We start from the raw sequence: 23,365 nt of genomic DNA on the forward strand, positions 1-23,365 counted from the left end.
GGGGGGGGGGGGGTGTTCATGAAAGTGCAAAAAAACCCAAGCCCTCCCATATTCTTATGAGATTCAAATATAATATAAATACTTATGAAGTATGAAAGCCTGAAGGCAAAGAATTAACATAAAAACTGACTGATCGGGCATAAAGAGCTTGGGCAAAAGCACAAACTAGACCAAAATTCATTTTGGGGAGCAAACTTTCACACCCTAGGGAGGAAAGGACCCTTACAGAAAACACAAAACTCACCAATAATGAATTCAAAACCAAATATTATTAACTACACAAGGAAATGAATAAGATTAAGCAGATAAATGAAAAGGTGACACCCTAAGAGATAAAACAGAACAATATGAAAGAGATGCTCAAGTGATGAAAGACATGAAGAGGAATAGAAAGCGTAAGGAGAGTTCAGTATTAAAAAAAGAACAGGTATACAAAACAAAATCAAATACAATTCCTAAATAAAAACAGTCATTGAAATACTACACTGATACACAAGAGATGAGACAATACTGAAGAGACAGTTAGTAAAATGGAAGACAGAATAAAAGAAACTACAAAAAAAATGCTGCATAAAGAAGGAGAGAAATAGGAAAGAGGTTAAGAGAAATGCAACGCAGAACAAGCAAAACCAATATACATCTATCAAAGTTGCTGGAGAAGACTATGAGAGTGAGAGAACTGCAATGTTGAAGAATATGGATACATTCTGTAGAAACTAAAAGAGGTGATTTTCTTTGATTGAAAAGATACAACAAGAATGGGGAAATAAAAATAAATAAAAAGAAATCCATACACAGACAAATTACAATAAAACTGCAGAAATGAAAGGCAAAGAGAAATTTTTTTCTGCAATGTCAGTTTAGACTGACAGCAGACTTTTAAAAATAACAACAGACGGCTTCCCTGGTGGCACAGTGGTTGAGAGTCCGCCTGCCGATGCAGGGGACACAGGTTCGTGCCCCAGTCCGGGAAGATCCCACATGCCGCAGAGCAGCTGGGCCCGTGAGCCTTGGCCGCCGAGCCTGCGCCTCCAGATCCTGTGCTCCGCAACGGGAGAGGCCACAACAGTGAAAGGCCCACGTACAGCCAAAAAAAAAAAAAAAAAAAAAAAAAAAAAAAAAAAACAGAGGTCAGAATACCATGGAATAACATCTTCAAGGTTTCTTTGGAAAGCAGCTGTATAACCAGGTGATGTCAGCAAAAACAGGGGGTTAAGGACATTTGAAAATCCACTCTTCCATAAAAACAACAAGAAGACTGGCAAAAAATTGTCAAGGATCAACTATTTCAGTAATATGGAAATACAAAAATGGGTTGCAACAATCTGGGGAGTGTTTCTTGAAGAAAATGGCTGAATCTCAGTTGAGTTTTACTTTTACTTATTCCAATCTTACCTACTTCCCAGTTCTCCAGTAGACTTGGCAACAAATGGCACATAATCATTGTGACTACAGCAATCTGGTAGCCACTAGAGGGGGCAAAAATGGGGTTGGAGTTCCTTCAAAGCCTCATTTCTACGTAACTGTCATTCTTTGAACTTTCTAGTAGTTTCCAGGAAGATCCCACTCACGCTGTTTCTTTGACCTGACTCAGACCTTGCCTACTGTGAACTGCCTTTTAGCTGGAGGTGTTTCTCAAAAATAATCTGAATCAATTGTTTAACACTGTAGCTGTCTTAGGGATAAATAATAGTTGGGGCAAACAATAAGCTAACTAAAAAACTTAAAGAATAAACTGTGGAATGAGATGTTCACAGGGGACAGTGAAAGACTATAACATTCTCATAGGAATCTAGAAGCCATGTGCATGGCGATGGTTGTATGCATTCCTGGGGCTGTGCGAATGGACAGGAAAGAAGCTAGAAGGCCCTAGCTCTCACCTCTTACTAACTCTGAGGCTTACACAAGTTAAGGCTAAGGCACAGCTCTGAACTACCTGGCTGACTCCTGACGGAATGCCCCAACATGCACACAGAACCCCTCAGTAAAGACTGAAAGACTTAAGAATTCCAGGCATTTAGAGAAATCTGTGGTCAATCAATAGCTGACCAATAAACTAACCAGGCAGAGAAATCAGTCACAACACATGACAAAGAACAAAAATCTTACATAATTAAATGAGAAGTCACAAAACAAACAACAAACAGCAACAACAAAAAATCCTGAACAAGGGAGAGAATCTGATTTGCAGGGTTGTGAAATTTAAAACCCCTATTTTAAGTATGTTCAAAGAAGTAAAAGGAACCATGTCTAAAGAACAAAAGAGAAGTACAAGAATGATGAATTACCAAACAGAGACTATAAATAGATATCATTTAAATGAACCAAATACCATGACATTTTTCACAGAACTAGAACAAATAATCCTAAAATTTATATGGAACCATGAAAGACCCCAAATAGCAAAAGCAATCTTAAGGAAAAAAAGAACAAAGCTGGAGGTATCACACTCCTAGACTTCAGACTATACTACAATGCTACAGTAATCAAAACAACATGGCACTGGCACAAAAACAGACACATAGATCAATGGTGCAGAATAGAGAGCTCAGAAGTAAACCCATGCATGTATGGTCAATGAGCCTACGACAAAGGAAGCAAGAATATATAATGGAGAAAAGACAGTCTCTTCAATAAGTGGTGCTGGGAAAACTGGACGGCTACATATAAAAGAATGAAAACAGAACATTTTCTCACACCATATATGAAAACAAACTTAAAATGGATTAAAGACCTAAATGTAAGACCTGAAACCATAGAACTCCTATAAGAGATTGTAGGCAGACAATTCTCAATTTCAAAACTTACTACAAAGTAATCAAGACTGTGCACAGAGACAGACATGTAGGTCAATGAAACAGAATTTAGACTCCAGGAAAAAACCCTCACATTTACAGTCAATCCATGTTTGACACAAGTGCCAAGATAATTCAATGAAGAAAGAACAGTCTTTTAAACAGTGGTTCTGAGACAACTGGATACCAATACAAAAAAATGAAATTGGACTCCTACCACATACCATATAAAAATTAACTAAAAATGGATTAATGACCTCCTAGATAAGGCCTAAACTAAAATTTTCAGAAGAAAGGAGAGGCATAAATCTTCATGACACTGGATTAGACAATGGTTTCTTAGACCTGACACCAAAAACACATGAAGCTAAAGAAAAAAATAGATAAATTGGACTTCATCAAAGTAAAAAATTTTGTATATCAAAGGACACTGTCAAGAAAGTGAACAGACAACCCACAGAATGGGAGAAATATTTGCCAGTAATTTATTTACTAGAAGTCTAGAATTCAAAATATATAAAGAACTCACAACCCAAAAGACAAATAATCCAATTCAAAAATGAGCAAAGAACTTGAATAGATATTTCTCCAAAGAAGATATACAAATGACAAGCACATGAAAAGCTGGCCAACATTATTTGTCATTAGGAAAATGCAAATTAAAACCACAATTAGAAAATTAACAAAATTGCAAGCAGAAATTGACAAATGCCACTTATAATGGTTGGTTTTAACATATCACTGAAGTGACAAACAGGTAAAAGTTTGATGAGAATAAAGACTTGGGCATAATTAACAAATTTGATCTAATGGACCAATTTACAATATTATGGTTAATAATTACAGCATCTGGAACCTTTTCAATCACAAATGTGACAGAAAAACTAGACATATGGTAAGGCATAAATAATCTTAAGAAATATGACCCTGATCTTATACCGACCACATAATCTGACAATAGTCAGGTACAATAAAATTAGACGTCACAGGAACAACAACAACAAAAAAAGTCCAGTGCAATTTGGGAGTCAAAATAATTTAAATTAGTTCAGGAGGTGAAGAAATACAAATGGAAATAAAACATTTAGAACTGAATTCCATATAGTGTGATGTATTACGAAAATGCATAAATAAGTACATTTTAAAACTTATGGGATGCAGCTAAGGCAGTAGTTAGAGGAAACATGGTTCTAATTTGTATATATGAAAAAAATGGAAATTAATGTTCTATGTGTTCATCTCAAAAAATCAGAACAACAGAATTAACACAAGTAAAAGGAAGAAAACTATAAAGATGTAATCAATGATAAAACAGAAAATGAAAACATAAAACTAGAAGGCCACTCTTTTAAAATACTAAGATGGAAACCTCTAATAAGGCTAATAAGGAAAAAATATTGCATACAAAATAATTTTACAAATGCAAAAGGAGAAAAAAGTTAAACATAGCAGAGGTTTTTAAATTACAAGAGGATGTTATAAAAAAAAGTATGGTAATAAATTCAAAAACAATGATGAACTGGAAAATTCTTTGCCTCAAAGTGACTCAAGAGGGAAAACAACCCAAAAAGTCCAATAACCATTAAGGAAAATCAGTAGTCAAAAAAACCTAGATTCCAAAAAATCAACACCAGGACCAAACTTTTGCAGAGACAGAAGAGAAGAAAGCATATCAAGTTTAAAAATTGGAAAATAAAATATAAGACAGCATCTTTAAGATAACTGTACAGGGAAGGATTTTTTAAAAATAATAAAACAAAAACCATAAACCTTGAAGTAACCTAGGTAACTTATAGCAGAGAGACAACACAATACTTATAAACACTGAAAAATTAACTCAACCAAACAAATGCAAATTAAAATTCTATGAGATACTGTGTTGTATCCATTAGATTTGCAAAAAATTAACAAGTCTGATTGGCAAGGAGATATTTCTGGGTAGAAACATAACACTGGTACAACCATTCTGGAAGCCAGTTGGGCAACGGTGGTAAGGCTGAAAATATGCATGCCTTATGACCCGGCAATTCCACTTCTGGCTATATAAACTGAAGAACTCTTCCAAACGTAAGAGAAGTGTGTAAACTTTAGGTTTAAAAGATAAATAAAAAACAAAAACAAATGAACACAAATAGCTTCTAATAGGGGAATGGATAAATTTTTGTATTTACTCAAAACATTAATAGAGAAGTGACAACAACAAATTAGAACTTCACATATTAATCTTGATATATCTCAAGAAATGTAATAAAAAAAGTAAACTTCAAAAAGTTACATGTGATACGACAGTATTTACTGGAAGTTCAAAGCATTCAATGGATACATAATATATAGTTAAAGCACAAAAAAATATATATATTACAGTTTAGAATAATGGTAAATCCTGAGTTGTGAGAAATTAGGAGAGGATAAGAATGAATTAATTTTATCTGCATATTTAATTCCTTTTTTAAAGAAGTAAATATGGAAACATGTTAACATCTGTCATTTAATAGCTAAATGTATACTCAAGTCTGGGTTTAAGAACACAAAAAGTGTTGTCAATTATCATCTATATTTCATGTTTGAAATATTCCACAATTAAAAAAAGAATTAGGTAAAAGATGAAGTTATTCATTAATAACTAGCATAGAAAAAAAATTTTTAATTGTATGGCCCTGTATTGTATCATGAAATATGTTTAATGTATTTTCCCCCTTGATTAAAAAAGGAGTACACCAGGGCTTCCCTGTTGGCTCAGTGGTTGAGAGTCCGCCTACCGATGCAGGGGACACGGGTTCGTGCCCAGGTCCGGGAAGATCCCACATGCTGCGGAGCGGCTGGGCCCGTGAGCCATGGCCACTGAGTCTGCACGTCCGGAGCCTGTGCTCCGCAATGGGAGAGGCCATGACAGTAAGAGGCCTGCGTACCATTAAAAAAAAAAAGGAGTACACCATAGAAAACTAGCTAAACAGGTATACCAAAAGGGGGAACAGGGAGGAGAGATTGTATCACCTTTAATCCTACCACCCAGAAGTAATGTCTACTATACATTTTAGTTTCTGTCAACATTTTAGTGTGTCATTTTTCAGGGATTTTTAACTGGTTGAAATCATTCTATAAAAATATTTTTTTGCATCTCACTTATCTCATTTGACATTTGAAGATAGTACTTCCTCCAAATTGTTAGCAATTCTCCATAAACAATACTTTTAAATACCTGAGATGTTTGGTCATATGTGAAAGTTAATCATCTTTTAAACTGTTGTTCTATTGAGCAAATGTTCAAAAGAGTGTCCCAATGGTTTTTTTACCGTAAATAAGTCAAGGATGAATATCTCTGTGCATAAGTCACTGTTCACATTTCTAATTTTAAATTAAATTCTGGAAATATTGGATATAGGGAATAAATAAACTTGATTCAAAGAGGTTTATATTCATTTAAAATGGTATATGACAATATTTGTGTTTTTGTTACTTCAACCGTGTTCCAGACTACATTTCACTTAACAGAATTTTTGCAAGGAAATCAATGCTATATAATTGTTCTTTTAATTCATACTTCTACATTAGAACTGACAGTCTTTGCATAATTATTAGTTTTTTTATTTTATAACTTGAATGGCCTTTTCATATCTTCTCCCCATATGTTTATTTCTATGAACTCTTTAAATATTTAGAATTATTATCCCCCTGTCGTGTTCATTATGAATATAATGCCCAGAGGCTTGACTTTTGTTTGTTGACATTCAAATCTTATATTTTTTATGTGGTCTTGTTTGCAATTATCTTCATCTGCTCTTTATCTTGAAAGATTTTATAATAATTAAACTTTAAAATCCATTATGTTTCCTCTTTCTTTGTCTCCATAAACCTGTTCTACTCATTGTCTACCCCTAACAATGGTGGCCAGCAAAAAACCCTGAAAGCCCACCTAAACACTTCCGTTTTGGGAAGGTTAGAAGAATCAATGTTACTAAGCTAAGTAAGAAGAGAGGCAGGCCCTTCTCTGGCTTATCACTCCCATGACCACCAGTCATCCTTCCTGAGACCACCTTCCAAACCACAGATTGGGATATGACTCTTGCTGTCATATGTATAGTTTTACACTTGATGAGGTTTCAATAAGATAATGTATTTGAGAGCACATTGTAAACTATAAAGCATTATATAAATATAATTATGAACGACCATAATAATAGCAGGAAGAAATCAAAAAATCAAGTTTTTATAATTTTTAAATTCTATTGTAGAAGGACTACAACATGAGATAAAAATAAATTCACTAGAAATCTCACCTAAGATCCAGACCAGCTTCTTTCCAGAGTAAATCCATCAAGCGCAGCATTTGGAGTGTCAACATATCCTGCCGTAAATCTAAGGGGAAAGAACCATGCTATATTATAAGTGCTTTCCACTTTATGCTTAATAACATTTATTCAAGATTAGCTAATTCAACCAGAATTAACTGGCTGGGAAGAAATGTTGACAAGTAACTGCTCTGTTAATTTTTTTCCAGAATTTTAATGCTGACCATATTCAATATGTTAAATACTAGGTTTGTTGGTTAGCATGCTCCAGTAACTATTTCAGAAATTAAGTTTAAAAATATTTTTAGTTGTTTACCATGTGCAAGCTATTATACTAATTGTACGGGTGCTGTAATACTGCTATAATACAGTAATGCTGTGTTACAGCATCCATACAATTCACATTGCTAATTTTTTTTTCTTCTTGTTTGTCTTTTGGGATGCAGAAGAAATTCTTAAGAATCACGTAAGTAACTGTATGATGGGTTCACAAAACTGTAATAGTTGATTTTATTTATTATCATGTCCAAGGGTAATTTTTAGGTAAGAGGTGGTGAAAGTACAGACTTCCACATAATGACATTTATACTATCAAGTGGGGTTAAATGTCTAGGAAATACTAAAACTTCTTTTAAAAATAGTTGTAAGCAGAGGAATGCATAAAGAAAATGTGGTAATATATACCATGGAATATTACTCAGACACAAAAAGGGACGAAATAGTGCCATTTGCAGAGATGTGGATGGACCTAGAGATTGTTGTACAGAATGAAGTCAGAAAAACAAACATCGTATAATATTGCCTATATGTGGAATCTAGAAAAATGGTACACATGAACTTATTTGCAAAGCAGAAATAGAGTCACAGATGTAGAGAACAAACTTATGGTTACCAAGGGGGGAAGGTGGGGTGGGATGAATTGGGAGACTGGGATTGACATATATACACTACTATGTATAAAACAGATAACTAATGAGAACCTACTGTATACCACAGGGAACTCTACTCAGTGATGTGTGGTGACCTAACTGGGAAAGAATCTAAAAAAGAATGGATATGTGTATACGTATAACTGATTCACTTTGCTGTATACCAGAAACTAGCACTATAAAGCAACTATATTCAAAAAAAAAAAAAAGTTGTAAGCACATACTATGCTAAACACATATACTTATGTTATCTCACTTAATTCCATTTAATAAACCCAACACAGAGATGCTATAATCCTCATGGACAAGAAGATCCTGAAGCTCAATGAATTTTATGTGATTTGCCTGAAATCACAAAACTAACAAGTGGTAGCAGTCATGACTGCCTTCTGGTTGGTGTGATTACTTCACAGGCATTTCCTTTATGAAGTATGGGTAAGATATTTTAATTAAAACACAAAACTATGGCAGCAAATCAAAATTGCTATCACTGAAACAGGATGTATGAATATATTATTGAAAATATTCTCTTGCATTTCAGAAGCTTTTTACCAAAAGAGTAGACAGCTTTGTATTTTGTAGGAAAAAAGGAAGGCTTATTAGAACAATGTATGTAAGTAAGCTGTAGAAATCATTCTCCAAAGCGAAAAAAAAAAAGGGTATTTATGACATGCCAAATTCAAATTTATGACCACTGATAGCTACCTGTTGGCTGCCATCTGTCTGTGATACATTTACACATAACCTTTCATATAAAGCAAATGGACAGCAAATGAAAAATACTAAGGAATTTGGCACTGTAAAAACCTCCGTACATACCATCACCATTTTTAAAAATCACTCCAACTGAATCCTCACCAAACACCTTGTTGTTGTACACCAGCCACAAAGGCTTCATTTTGGAATCCATGTATTTACACTTTTCAATACTGAAAGGAAGAAAGGGGAAAATTAGCCCACTTCAATTTAAAGATACGGCAAGAATGTAACGTTGCCATGATATACTAGGCTTGGGAAAACCCCTCACCTGTTCCAGGTATACAGAAGTCAGAACGAGAACATTTCCTCTTGGCAGAAAAGCAACCGCAATGCTAGCCTTGGCTGGCATGTAGTGACGCCAGGTGAGCTGGACTGAAAACCCAGATTTGCCCTTCTCATGGCTACATTTAAAATTCCTCCTTTCCTTCCCTTATTCTTCCTTAACTTTATGCTATTATACATAAACAATAAAAATCAGAATGTAACATTGGATTGTAACTCCATTCTTGATTTCTTAAAGAGGGATCAATTTTGCATACTGATATACTGAACATAATTATCACTTTCCCATTATTACTTTTGTAGGAAAAGTAAAAATGAGAAATAATTTTCTAAATTCATTCAAATATCTCATTTTGAAATAGGAAAGTTTAATTAGTAAATAATCTATGATGGGTGCCAACATTTTGCTTACATAGGATTTTCAACTCTTAGAAACCAGTAATATAGAAAGCAAATTTAATTACATACAATTGAAAGGAAATGAACTTGCATTAACTTTCACTAATCCCACAGGTAAATTTAGCTAGAAGGCATATGTCCTATTAACACAAGAATAACTTCTGAGAACTTTAACATTTTCCTTTTTTAATTATATTCCACTTACTGAGGCTAACAGATGTCCCTACTGCTCCCCTAAGGCAGTCACTCAGAAATCCCTTCTGCATTGCTATTTAATGGGAGATTCACTAAGCACAGTACAGAAGGTCACTTACTAGAGTTCTGAGAGGATAACACATGGGTTCAGAGGTGATTGCAGGTCAGAGAGGGCTTCCCGATAAGCATTCTGTTTTAAACAAGTGTGCATTGCTTCTTTCCCTTTGGCTCTATTTAGCTTCATTGCATTCAGTTTGATTAAACTATTTAAAGTTTTTAATTTATTGAGTGCTTCAACCTGAAAAATAAGTTTCCCCACCACCAAAATTCATTTATGTTAAAAATAATATCATGTGATAATATTAATCAATACCATTCCCTCACCACCCTCCTCCCCACAATACACAGGCAGGACAACCAGCTAACGTAAAAACAGTGCTTGCTTTATGACAAGAATATTAGATACACGAAAAAAATTAATTGTTACCTCTTGTTACTTAAAGCACCATTTTTCAAATGTTATTGAACCTTTCTTAAATAAAATCTTATAAATTAGAGAACAGTAAAGAGACATAGATTATAGGTAAGAAGATAATTATGAAACTACTCAGAACTCTGCAACTAACTGAGTAATAGAATTTAAAATACAATTAATCTGAACCACTGTAATTGGGCAACTCCATAGTACGAAAGGAAAATCTATGTACAAGTAACCCTGGGGTTGACATTCAACCTTACTACCTTTGTCATCACTCTGCTATAACATCTTCTCAGTATATTCTCTTTCCACTAAGAGTATAAAGTAAATTTTTGTGCAATAAAATAGATATGAATATAGACAACAGTAGCTATTGTTCGTCTAAATTAACTGGTTTTTATAATGAGGTAACTCTGGCTATCAAAACTTATACAAAAAAATAATCATGCAGGTAGTACAAGGGGAATCGACAATGGCCAACTGAATCAAAACCATGTGTTTGGGACTTCCCTGGTGGTGCAGTGGTTAAGAATCCACCTGCCAATGCAGGGGAAACGGGTTCGAGCCCTGGTCCGGGAGGATCCCACATGACATGGAGCAACTAAGCCCATGAGCCACAACTACTGAGCCTGGGCTCTAGAGCCCGCGAGCCACAACTACTGAGCCTGTGTGCCACGACTACTGAAGCCCACGCGCCTAGAGCCCTGTGCTCCACAACAAGAGAAGCCACCGCAATGAGAAGCCCGTGCACCACAACAAAGAGTAGCCCCTGCTTGCCACAGCTACAGAAAGCCCATATGCAGCAATGAAGACCTAGTGTAGCCATAAATAAACAAATAAATAAAACCATGTGTTTAAAAGTCAACTTTACTGGGCTTCCCTAGTGGTGCAGTGGTTAAGAATCTGCCTGCTAATGCAGGGGACACGGGTTTGAGCCCTGGTCGGGGAAGATCCCACATGCCGCGGAGCAACTAAGCTCATGCGCCACAACTACTGAGCCTGCGCTCTAGAGCCTGCGAGTCACAACTACTGAGCCCATGTGCCACAACTACTGAAGCCCACACACCTAGAGCCCGTGCTCTGAAACAAGAAGCCACTGCAATGAGAAGCCCACGCACCGCAACAAAGAGTAGCACCAGCTCACTGCAACTAGAGAAAGACCACACACAGCAACGAAGACCCAACACAGCCAAAAACAATAAAATAAATAAGTTTATTAAAAAAAAAAAAGGAAAGAAAAGTCAACTTTATTGTTTAGTAACTGGAGGTCTTTCCATGTAATATTATGTCAAATTCTGTAAGACCGAGCCTCAGCCAGCTATAAAACATAAAAAGGAATATTTTATTTTACCATTATGTCATTAAAACTGGAAACAAATGATAAAAACAGAATACATATATCAACATGTGAATTGTGTATAACAAGCATATAAAATATGTAGGCAAAAAAATATATGTGGGCACAAACATTATGAACACCATGGCTTGCATTTTGATGAACAGGAGATTTATTTTACACCATATTTTCATTTTTGAACTTTGCTTCTATGCAAGGAAACCACTAAGACTCTGCAGGGAGGTGAATTTGGCATGCAGTTTCTACAGACAGGCTGAGGGCTTGCTCACAGGAAACTGGGAAGGTTCTATGTAGCCTGGTGATAAAATTGAGATTGCTAAAGCTTGCCAAGTTAGCCATCTGTCAAAACCACAGACACCGCATTTCTCAACAATTTCAGGAGCTGTACAAACACTGGTGAAAAGGGAACTCGCTGAAAAATGGGCTATGCAAACAGGAACTTTTTAAAGTATTTCAAATTTGAATTTCTTCCATGTTTGTACAGTTGTGAATTTTCAGGGCCTAACCCTAATTATGTTGACATCCATTTCCTGGAACAGCGTTCGGAATACCCACATGGCCATAAGTCAAATACTTTAAGTGTTTCAACACCTTGTCACACTATAGGTTTACAGTGATAACAAGAACTGCCATGTAAAGGGTACAATCTTCCCCTGGCTGTTCATCAGTCAAAAAAAGAGTAAGAATAATGTGATCAGATATATGTCATATGTTTGCTGGTATAAAAGTCAAACTGAGGTTCCCAGAGAACCAAAAAAACGTCCAGTGTTGTCTGCTCATATGAATGAGGCCAAAGAAGTAGGGACCTCATCAAGTGGGGTCTTAACAGACTTCGTTAAAATTTGGATTTTATTCTCTATGCAATGAATATTACTTCAGGGATTTTAAAAAGGGAATACATCTACATTTTAAAAAGATCATTTTATCTGCTGGGTAGAGAATAAAGGTACGTGTGTGTGTGTGTGTCTGTGTGTGTGTGTGCACACATGCGTGCGTGCAGAAGAATGGAAACAAGGGACACAATTTAGGAGGTTAATGAAGACATCAAGGTAAGAAAGGATAGTGGGTTCGACAAGGATGGTAGGCATGAACACAAGAGAAATAGATAGGTATGAGATATCTTTAAAAGGACTAAAAAATTAAGGGGACTAATAGTATCTATCTCATATTCTTGTGAAGAATAAATGGCCCACAATAAGCGGTGAATAAATGTTAGCTATTATTACCATCATTAAAGGGCTTTCCAAAAAGGAGGGATCAGATACAGTTATTTTAACATGAATAAAAAACCATAAATATTTTTTTACAACTTTATTGGAGTATAATTGCTTTACAATGGTGTGTTAGTTTCTGCTTTATAACAAAGTGAATCAGTTATACATATACATATGTTCCCATATCTCTTCCCTCTTGCGTCTCCCTCCCTCCCACCCTCCCTATCCCATCCCTCCAGGCGGTCACAAAGCACCGAGCTGATATCCCTGTGCTATGCAGCTGCTTCCCACTAGCTACCTACCTTATGTTTGGTAGTATATACGTCCATGCCTCTCTCTTGCTTTGTCACTGCTTACCTTTCCCCCTCCCCATATCCTCAAGTCCATGCTCTAGTAGGTCTGTGTCTTTATTCCAGTCTTACCCCTAGGTTCATCATGACATTTTTTTTTCTTAAATTCCATATATATGTTAGCATACGGTATTTGTCTTTCTCTTTCTGACTTACTTCACTCTGTATGACAGACTCTAGGTCCATCCACCTCATTACAAATAGCTCAATTTCGTTTCTTTTTATGGCTGAGTAATATTCCATTGTATATATGTGCCACATCTTCTTTATCCATTCATCCGACGATGGGCACTTAGGTTGTTTCCATCTCCGGGCTATTGTAAATAGAACTGCAATGAACATTTTGGTACATGAGTCTTTTTGAATTTTGGTTTTCTCAGGGTATATGCCCAGTAGTGGGATTGCTGGGTCATATGGTAGTTCTATTTGTAGTTGTTTAAGGAACCTCCATACTGTTCTCCATAGTGGCTGTATCAATTTACATTCCCACCAACAGTGCAAGAGTGCTCCCTTTTCTCCACACCCTCTCCAGCATTTATTGTTTCTAGATTTTTTGATGATGGCCATTCTGAGTGGTGTGAGATGATACCTCATTGTAGTTTTGATTTGCATTTCTCTAATGATTAATGATGTTGAGCATTCTTTCATGTGTTTGTTGGCAGTCGGTATATTTTCTCTGGAGAAATGTCTATTTAGGTCTTCTGCCCATTTTTTGATTGGGTTTTTTTTTTTTGTTATTGAGCTGCATGAGCTGCCTGTAAATTTTGGAGATTAATCCTTTGTCAGTTGCTTCATTTGCAAATACTTTCTCTAATGTTAAGGGTTGTCTTTTGGTCTTGTTTATGGTTTCCTTCGCTGTGCAAAAGCTTTGAAGTTTCATTAGGTCCCATTTGTTTATTTTTGTTTTTGTTTCCATTTCTCTAGGAGGTGGGTCAAAAAGGATCTTGCTGTGATTTATGGCATAGAGTGTTCTGCCTATGTTTTCCTCTAAGAGTTTGATAGTTTCTGGCCTTACATTTAGGTCTTTAATCCATTTTGAGCTTATTTTTGTGTATGGTGTTAGGGAGTGATCTAATCTCATACTTTACATGTACCTGTCCAGTTTTCCCAGCACCACTTACTGAAGAGGCTGTCCTTTCTCCACTGTACATTCCTGCCTCCTTTATCAAAGATAAGGTGACCATATGTATGTGGGTTTATCTCTGGGCTTTCTATCCTGTTCCCTTGATCTATATTTCTGTTTTTGTGCCAGTACCATACTGTCTTGATTACTGTAGCTTTGTAGTATAATCTGAAGTCAGGGAGCCTGATTCCTCCAGCTCTGTTTTTCGTTCTCAAGATTGCTTTGGCTATTCGGGGTCTTTTGTGTTTCCATACAAATTGTGAGTTTTTTGATCTAGTTCTGTGAAAAATGCCAGTGCTACTTTGATAGAGATTGCATTGAATCTGTAGATTGCTTTGGGTAGTAGAGTCATTTTCACAATGTTTGATTCTTCCAATCCAAGAACATGGTATATCTCTCCATCTGTTTGTATCATCTTTAATTTCTTTCATCAGTGTCTTATAATTTTCTGCATACAGGTCTTTTGTCTCCTTAGGTAGGTTTATTCCTAGATATTTTATTCTTTTTGTTGCAATGGTAAATGGGAGTGTTTTCTTGATTTCACTTTCAGATTTTTCATCATTAGTATATAGGAATGCCAGAGATTTCTGTGCATTAATTTTGTATCCTGCTACTTTACCAAATTCATTGATTAGCTCTAGTAGTTTTCTGGTAGCATCTTTAGGATTCTCTATGTATAGTATCATGTCATCTGCAAACAGTGACAGCTTTACTTCTTCTTTTCCGATTTCGATTCCTTTTATTTCCTCCTCTTCTCTGATTGCTTTGGCTAAAACTTCCAAAACTATGTTGAATAAGAGTGGTGAGAGTGGGCAACCTTGTCTTGTTCCTGATTTTAGTGGAAATGCTTTCAGTTTTTCACCATTGAGGATGATGTTGGCTGTGGGTTTGTCATATATGGCCTTTGTTATATTGAGGAAAGTTCCCTCTACACCTACTTTCTGCAGGGTTTTTATCATAAATGGGTGTTGAATTTTGTCAAAAGCTTTCTCTGCATCTATTGAGATGATCATATGGTTTTTCTCCTTCAATTTGTTAATATGGTTAATCACATTGATAGATTTGCGTATATTGAAGAATCCTTGCATTCCTGGAATAAACCCCACTTGATCATGGTGTATGATCCTTTTAATGTGCTGTTGGATTCTGTTTGCTAGTATTTTGTTGAGGATTTTTGCATCTATGTTCATCAGTGATATTGGCCTGTAGTTTTCTTTCTTTGTGACATCCTTGTCTGGTTTTGGTATCAAGGTGATGGTGGCCTCGTAGAATGAGTTTGGGAGTGTTCCTCCCTCTGCTATATTTTGGAAGAGTTTGAGAAGGATAGGTGTTAGCTCTTCTCTAAATGTTTGATAGAATTCGCCTGTGAAGCCATCTGGTCCTGGGCTTTTGTTTGTTGGAAGATTTTTAATCACAGTTTCAATTTCAGTGCTTGTGATTGGTCTGTTCATATTTTCTATTTCTTCCTGATTCAGTCTTGGCAGGTTGTGCATTTCTAAGAATTTGTCCATTTCTTCCAGGTTTCCATTTTATTGGCATAGAGTTGCTTGTAGTAATCTCTCATGATCCTTTGTATTTCTGCAGTGTCAGTTTTTACTTCTCCCTTTTCATTTCTAATTCTATTGATTTGATTGAGTCTTCTCCCTTTTTTTCTTGATGAGTCTGGCTAATGGTTTATCAATTTTGTTTATCTTCTCAAAGAACCAGCTTTAATTTTACTGATCTTTGTTATCGTTTCCTTCATTTCCTTTTCATTTATTTCTGATGTGATCTTTATGATTTCTTTCCTTCTGCTAACTTTGGGGGTTTTTTGTTCTTCTTTCTCTAATTGCTTTAGGTGCAAGGTTAGGTTGTTTATTCGAGATGTTTCCTATTTCTTAAGGTAGGATTGTATTGCTATAAACTTCCCTCTTAGAACTGATGCATCCCATAGGTTTTGGGTCGTTGTGTCTCCACTGTCATTTGTTTCTAGGTATTTTTTGATTTCCTCTTTGATTTGTTCAGTGATCACTTCGTTATTAAGTAGTGTATTGTTTAGCTTCCATGTGTTTGTATTTTTTACAGATTTCTTCCTGTAATTGATACCTAGCCTCATAGCGGTGTTGTCGGAAAAGATACTCGATACGATTTCAATTTTCTTAAATTTACCAGGGCTTAATTTGTGACCCAAGATATGATCTATCCTGGAGAATGTTCCATGAGCACTTGAGAAAAATGTGTATTCTGTTGAAAAACCGTAAATATTAAAATCATCTATGAAAACCTACGGTAGTTCCTCTGGCAATGCAAATGAGTTAAAAAACTGTAGTGGGGGCTTCCCTGGTGGCACAGTGGTTGAGAGTCCACCTGCCGATGCAGCGGACACAGGTTCGTGCCCCGGTCCAGGAGGATCTCACATGCTGTGGAGTGGCTGGGCCCATGAGCCATGGCCGCTGAGCCTGCACGTCCAGAGCCTGTGCTCCTCAACGGGAGAGGCCACAATAGTGAGAGGCCCGCGTACTGCAAAAACAAAACAAAACAAAAAAACGTGTAGTGGAACTGGAAATTATAATACTACAGAGAGCTGATATAAAATTAGGGTGTGATACCACAGAGGTATAGCAATGAACAGCAGGTTAGGAGTGGTGAAACAAATGTCCTTCAAATGAGATAGAGAAGTTAGAAAAGGTAAAAAGGTAGGGGAGTCTTTGCCACAAGGAAAAAACAATGTAGTACCAAAAAGTAAAGTTTGGGAGATAATATTTAATACTACAGAAAATTTCAGTTAGGTGGATTGAATATACTGCTTTCAGTTTATATCAGCTAGATGAACTACCCTGCTAATACTTACAGCTTACATACTGTAATACTTATAGTCACATACAGCTTACGGTCTACGTTTACACCATGACAATAATAAACACCTGACTTCTCTAACATGTACTCATAGGCTTAGACACACTAGAAAGTTAATAAATCCCCCAATATTTTCATCAATGCTGAATGATGCCTGTGAACTCTCCTATATCAACCAGACTGAAACTGACTTTCCCCTGGCTTCCCCAAAGGGACCCATGGCCTTTTACCATAGCAACTGCACACTGGGGGAAAGGAAATAATCAGAACTTTCAGGGACTTCTGGACACTGGTTCTGAATTGACACTAATTCGAAGAGATCCAAAACATCAGAGGTCCACCAAAGTAGGGGCTTATGTAGGCCAAGTTAACAATGGAGTTTTAGCACAAATCTGTTTCATGGTGGGCCCAACCCAAACCCATCTTGTGGTTATTTCTCTAGCTCTGGAATGCATAGCTGAAATAGATATACTCAGGAGCTGGCAGAATCCCTATGTTGTTTCCCTGACCCGTGGAGTGAGGGCTATTATGATGGGAAAGGCCAGGTGGAAGTTATTACAACTGTCTCTTCCTAAGAAAACAGTAAAAACATTCCTGGAGTAACTGTACAGATTAGTATTATCATCAAGGACTTGAAACATGCAAGGCGGTGATTCCCATCACATCCTCATTCATCTTGCCTATTTGGCCTGTGCAAAAGATAGATGACTCTTAGAGAATTACAGTGGATTGTTACAGCATTAACCAGGTGGTATACCAGATGTAGTTTCACTGCATAAACACACCCCCTGATATGTGGTATGCAACTACTGATCTGACAAGTACTTTTTTTCTCCGTATGTGTCAATATGGACGCCCATAAGTAATTTGCTTAAGTTAGCAAGGCCAACAATACACTTTCATTGTCCTAACTCAGGGATACATCAATTCTCCAGCTCTATGTAATAGTTTAGTTTGCCGGAACCTTAATCGACTTTCCCTTCAATAAGATATCATGCTGATCCATTACAGTGATAACATTATGCTGACTGAACCTAGTAAGTAACATGTAGCAACTACTCTAGACTTAAAGAAATTTGTATGTTAGAAGGTGGGAAATAAATCCGACAAAAATCTGAGGCCTTCAATCTCAGTGCAACTTCTAGGGTTAAAGTGGTATGGAGCATGTCAAGATATCCCTTCTAAGGTGAAGAATAATTTATCTGCTTACAACCAAAAATAAGGCACAACACCTAGTGGGCCTCTTTGGATTTTGGAGGCAACATATTCCTCATGCACTCTGGTCTATTTACTGAATGACCCAGCACCTCAAAAGGTGCCAGTTTGGGTTTTTTTGTTTTTTTGTTTGTTTGTTTGTTTTTGCGGTATGTGGGCGTCTCACTGTTGTGGCCCCTCCCGTTGCGGAGCACAGGCTCCGGAGGCGCAGGTTCAGCGGCCATGGCTCACAGGCCCAGCCTGTGGGATCTTCCTGGACCGGGGCACGAACCCGTGTCCCCTGCATCGGCAGGCAGACTCTCAACCACTGCGCCACCAGGGAAGCCCAAGGTGCCGGTTTTGAGTGAGGCCCAGAACAAGAGAATGCTCTGCAGCAGGCCCAAACTGCCATGCAAGTTGTGGCCACATGATCCAGCAGACCTAATGGTGCTAGATCTGTCAGTGACATATAGGGATGCTATTTGGAGCCTTTGGCAGGCTCCTATAGGTGAATCACAGCACAGGTCCTTAGGATTTGGGGGAAAAACAAAATCTACCATGCCCTACTGATAACTATTCTCCTTTTGAGAAATAGCTCTTAGCTTGCTTCTGGGTTTTAGTAGAGACAACGCTTAACCACTGGCCATGAAGTAACCATGCAACCTGAGCTGCCTGTCATGAACCAGGTGTTATCTGACCCACCACACATAAAGATGGGCAAGCACAGTGGCACTCCATCATCAAGTGAAAGTGGTTATATACGAGACTGGGCCCAATTGAGTCCTGAAGGCACAAGTGACATGAAGAAGTGGCCCAAATGTCCGTGGTTTCTCACTCCTGTTATACTACCTTCTCTATCCTACCCTGCAGCATGGCCTCATGGGGAGTTCCTTATGATCAGATGACACAGGAAGAGAAGACTTAACCATGGTTTACAGATTATTGGATTACAATATGTAGGCACCATACAAAAGTGGACAACTGTGGTACTAGAGCCCCCTTCTGGAAAATTCCTGAAGGACAGTGGTGAAGGGAAATACTCCCAGTGTGAAGAACTTCGGAAAGTGCACCTGGTTGTTCACTTTGCTTGGAAGGAGAAATGGCCATATGTGCAATTATATACCAATTCACGAGCTGTGACCAACACTTAGCTGATGGTCAGAGACTTAGAAGGAACATGATTGGAAAACTAGTAACAAGGAAATTTAAGGAAGAGGTATGTGATAGACCTCTCTGAATGGGCAAAAAAATAAAAGGTATTTTTGTCCCACTGTATGCTCACCAAAGTTTAACCTTGGAAGATTTTTATAATTAAGTGGATAGGATGACCTATTCCATGTATACCAGCCAGCCTTTCCTCAGCCAACCCGGTCACCATCCAATGGAGAACAGTGGCAGAGATGGAGGTTATGTATGTGCTCAGCAACATGAACCTCCACTCACCAAAGCCCACCTGCTATGGCCACTGCTGTATGCCTGATGTGCCAGCACCAGAGACCAACACTGAGCGCCCAATATGGCACCATTTCCTGGGGGTGATCAGCCAGCTATGGAATGACAGGTTGATTACATGGGACTGCTTCCCTTCTGGAAAGGGCAGTGTCTTATTCTTACTGGAACAAACACTCTGGATATGAATTTGCCTACAATGTTTCTGCCAAAACTACCATCCATGGGCTTATAAAACACCTTAGCCACCATCATGGCATTCCACATAGCATTGCTTCTGATCAAGGAACTCATTTCACAGCAAATAAAGTATAGCAATGGGCTCGTGCTCATAGAATTCACTAGTCTTACCATGTTCCCTACCATTTAGAAGTAGCTACCTTGATAAAACAGTGGAATGGCCTTTTGAAGACAATTACAGTGCTGGCTAGATGTGAATACCTTGCAGGGCTGGGGCAAGGTTCTGTAGAAGGCTGTATATGCTCTGAATCAGCATCCAATATATGATGCTGTTTCTCCAATAGCCAGGATTCACAGGTCCATGAAGGTGTGAAAATGGAAGTAGTACCCACTCACTATTACCCCTAATGACCCACTAACAAAATTTTTGCCTCCTTTTCCTGAGATCTTATGCTCTGTTGGCACAGACGTCTTAGTTAGAGAGAAGAATGATTCTACTGGGAGACACAACAATTCCATTGAACTGGATGGTAAGACTCCTGCCCAGCCATTTTGGGCTCCTCATGCTTCTGGATCAACAGGCAAAGAAGTGCATTACGGTGCTGGCTAGAATGATTGACCCTGACGGCAAAGCAGAAATTAGGGAAGAGTATGTCTAGAATATAGGTGATCTCTTAGTATTACCATGTCCAGTGATTAAGATCAATGGCAAATTACAATCCAGGTAGGACTACTAATGGCCTAGACTCTTCAAGAATGAAGCTTTAGGTCATCCCAGCATGTAAAGAACACAACCAACTGAGGTGCTTGCTGACGACAAAGGGAATACAGGATGGGTTAGAAGATGGTAGTGATAAATACCAGATATAACCACGTGATCAGTTACAGAAATGAGGACTGTCATGAATATCTTATTTTGTTATGAATATGGGTATATGCACACATATATACACAAATATATAACAAATATCTTTGTTTCCTTCTCACTCTTATTCCCTTAACATGTAACATAAGGTACATAACTTTATATCATTACTTAAATCTTAATATTTAAGTATTATTAATTTTACAACATACTATTTAATTTACAGGGAATTAAGGAGAAGAACAAATGCCACTCAAGGATATTATCTCCTCCTCTGAGAAAGAAGTTAATGAGTAATTGGTGGTACTCAGCCTCGTTGTATCACGTTAGGTGGAATTTTGACCTTGTTATTGGCTTTATTTAGAGATTAAGTAAGGGTTTAAGGAGCTACGTATGGATGCCAAGTTGACCTGTGATGGCTAATTTTACATATCAACTTGACTGGGCCATAGGAGTGTTCAGATATTTGGACCAACATTATTCTAGGTGTTTCTGGATGAGATTAACATTTGAATAGGTAGACTGAGTATAGCTGATTGCCCTCCCTTATGTGGGTGGGCCTCATCCAAACATTTGAATAGAACAAAAGGCAGACCCTCCTGCAAGAAAGAAGGAATTCCACCTGCCTGACTGCCTTGAGCTGGGACATTGTTCTTTTCCTGCCTTCAGACTTGAACTGAAACAATGGCTCTTCTTGGGTGTCAAGTCTGTCTGCTTTCAGACTGTTACTCGTATACTATTTGCTCTCCAGGTTCTCAGGCCTTCAGACTCAGGCTGGAACTACACCACCAGCTCTCCTGGATTTCCAGCTTGCTTGACTGCAGATCTTGGGACTTCTTGGCGTCCATAATCACATGAGCCAATTCTTTATAATAAATCTCAATCTCACCCACCTGCCCCCTTCACTCTTTGCCTATATAGACACAAACACAATTGTCTCTCTGTAGAGCACTAACTACCACACTCTCCAACTAGCTAACTAGATCATCAAAACCCACAACAAGTGTCACCTGCACTGTGACCTCTTGCCTAATGCCCTAAGCTAGAATATGTGCCTCTTTCTTCTGCTACCATACATAATACTCCCATTAGTAACACTGCCATCATAATATCACTAATTTGTATACCTACTCTGTGGAATATAAAATCCTTGATGACAGCAACATAGCTAATTTGACTTCACATCACCAACAGCAACACAAACCCTAGCATATAGCAGGTTCTGAGTAAATATATATTAAACCATTTTAAAAATCTTCTTGTGTTATGTTAGATAATACTCAATTTAGGAAAAACTATTGCTAGAGAAAAAGAGCATATTGTTGCTATCTGTCAATGAAGGATTCCAGCATGAAGAAGCTAATACAGGGCTGCTTTACCTGATGGCAGAAATGCTCTCATCTCATCCTTCAGGAGACCAAGAAGACACCAACAAATCAAGCTTGGGCCAAGGTTATGTTTCTCATTTGCAAGAAAGCTCTTTAAAAACCATTACTATTTGTAATTACTTAGCGGTATAAGTCAGGATTATCTCCAAAATAAAATACACAAATAACTGGATACTGAGACAACTGTCAACAATAACGCCCGATGAAGTTCTGTGTTCAATAAAACAGCATCATGATTCTGGCTTAATGGCTTATGTTTTATTTTAGCTTCAAAGATACATTTATACTGATAAAATGACGTTGTCTATTTTGTAAAATGGGTCTATTTTTAAGTTTTGATTTAAAAAAGAGAGGTTTTGCTAAAAAGGTTTGAAAACTCCCAGTATAATAAAAAGAGATTTAGTTTTATAGTTGGACAGAGCTAAGTCTGAAACTTACTCTTTTACTTAATAGTTGTGGGTTTTTAGGCAAGTTACTTAATCTCTTGGAGAGATTGTTTTTTCACCTTGTCAAATCCAGACAGTAAAAGTAAGTACTGTGGCACATTATTAGGAGAGTAAAATAGTATACTTTAAACACTTAGTATACTTCCTGGCATACAGTAAGCATTTAATATCTGACCTATTAGTATCACTAATAACTCATCACCTGAAATGATTAGAAAATGAAGGCCTAGGAAGAAAATGAGGGAATGTGGGAGAGCATCACAATTTCAGGCATGTATATATAGTTCGAAAAAGCAGCTTGAGGATTCTGAATTCTAGAAGCTGTAACACCTACAAACTTAGGTGTCAAAATATCTCAGTTTAAAACAAATGGCAGAGCATATGAATCATAAATACTATACTAACTAGAAAGAGTAACTCAGGGGTATGGAAAAACAGCGTCTAAAGATTTCATAATCTTTGTTACCATCAAATCCATTGTTAAGCATGTCTAAATAGGTATTTCCTACTAAAATTTAAGGCATGGTGTTAATACTATAAGGAATCCTAATTTTTCAGATAGCATTCAATTAATAATATTCTGCTGAATTTGTTGAAACTTCATTTCTTGGCTTACATTTTGATTAAAAAATGTATTAACTGGGTTCAGTTATTGAAACTTCTATGAAATACTGTGATAGGAGAACTAGCATATGACACAATTTATCAAATACCATGTGACAAAGTGAACATGAAGATTAAAATAAGCTGATACCTGCTTGGAAAGCGCTTTCATGTGACCTACGCTTCCCCGGCAGTATGCTTCAAGGATGACACCAAATTGTACTGAAACAGCAGG

General features: G+C 37.3%; 1 protein-coding gene across 1 annotated transcript in view; it reads right to left on the reverse strand.

Moving 5' to 3' along the window:
* The window catches only part of PIK3CB (phosphatidylinositol-4,5-bisphosphate 3-kinase catalytic subunit beta), a 111,218-nt gene that overhangs the window by 12,872 nt on the left and 74,981 nt on the right, over positions 1-23,365 (reverse strand). The window contains exons 15-18 of the mRNA XM_007464363.1: positions 23,282-23,365; positions 9,768-9,946; positions 8,833-8,942; positions 7,073-7,151 (exon numbers count right to left, since the gene is read on the reverse strand). Of these exons, the coding sequence (XP_007464425.1) occupies positions 7,073-7,151; positions 8,833-8,942; positions 9,768-9,946; positions 23,282-23,365 (452 nt within the window). The remainder of the gene's footprint in view (positions 1-7,072; positions 7,152-8,832; positions 8,943-9,767; positions 9,947-23,281) is intronic.

Source organism: Lipotes vexillifer, unplaced genomic scaffold (genome assembly GCF_000442215.2).
Source record: "Lipotes vexillifer unplaced genomic scaffold, Lipotes_vexillifer_v1.1 scaffold957, whole genome shotgun sequence".
In the NCBI taxonomy this organism is placed as follows: Eukaryota; Metazoa; Chordata; class Mammalia; order Artiodactyla; family Lipotidae; genus Lipotes; species Lipotes vexillifer.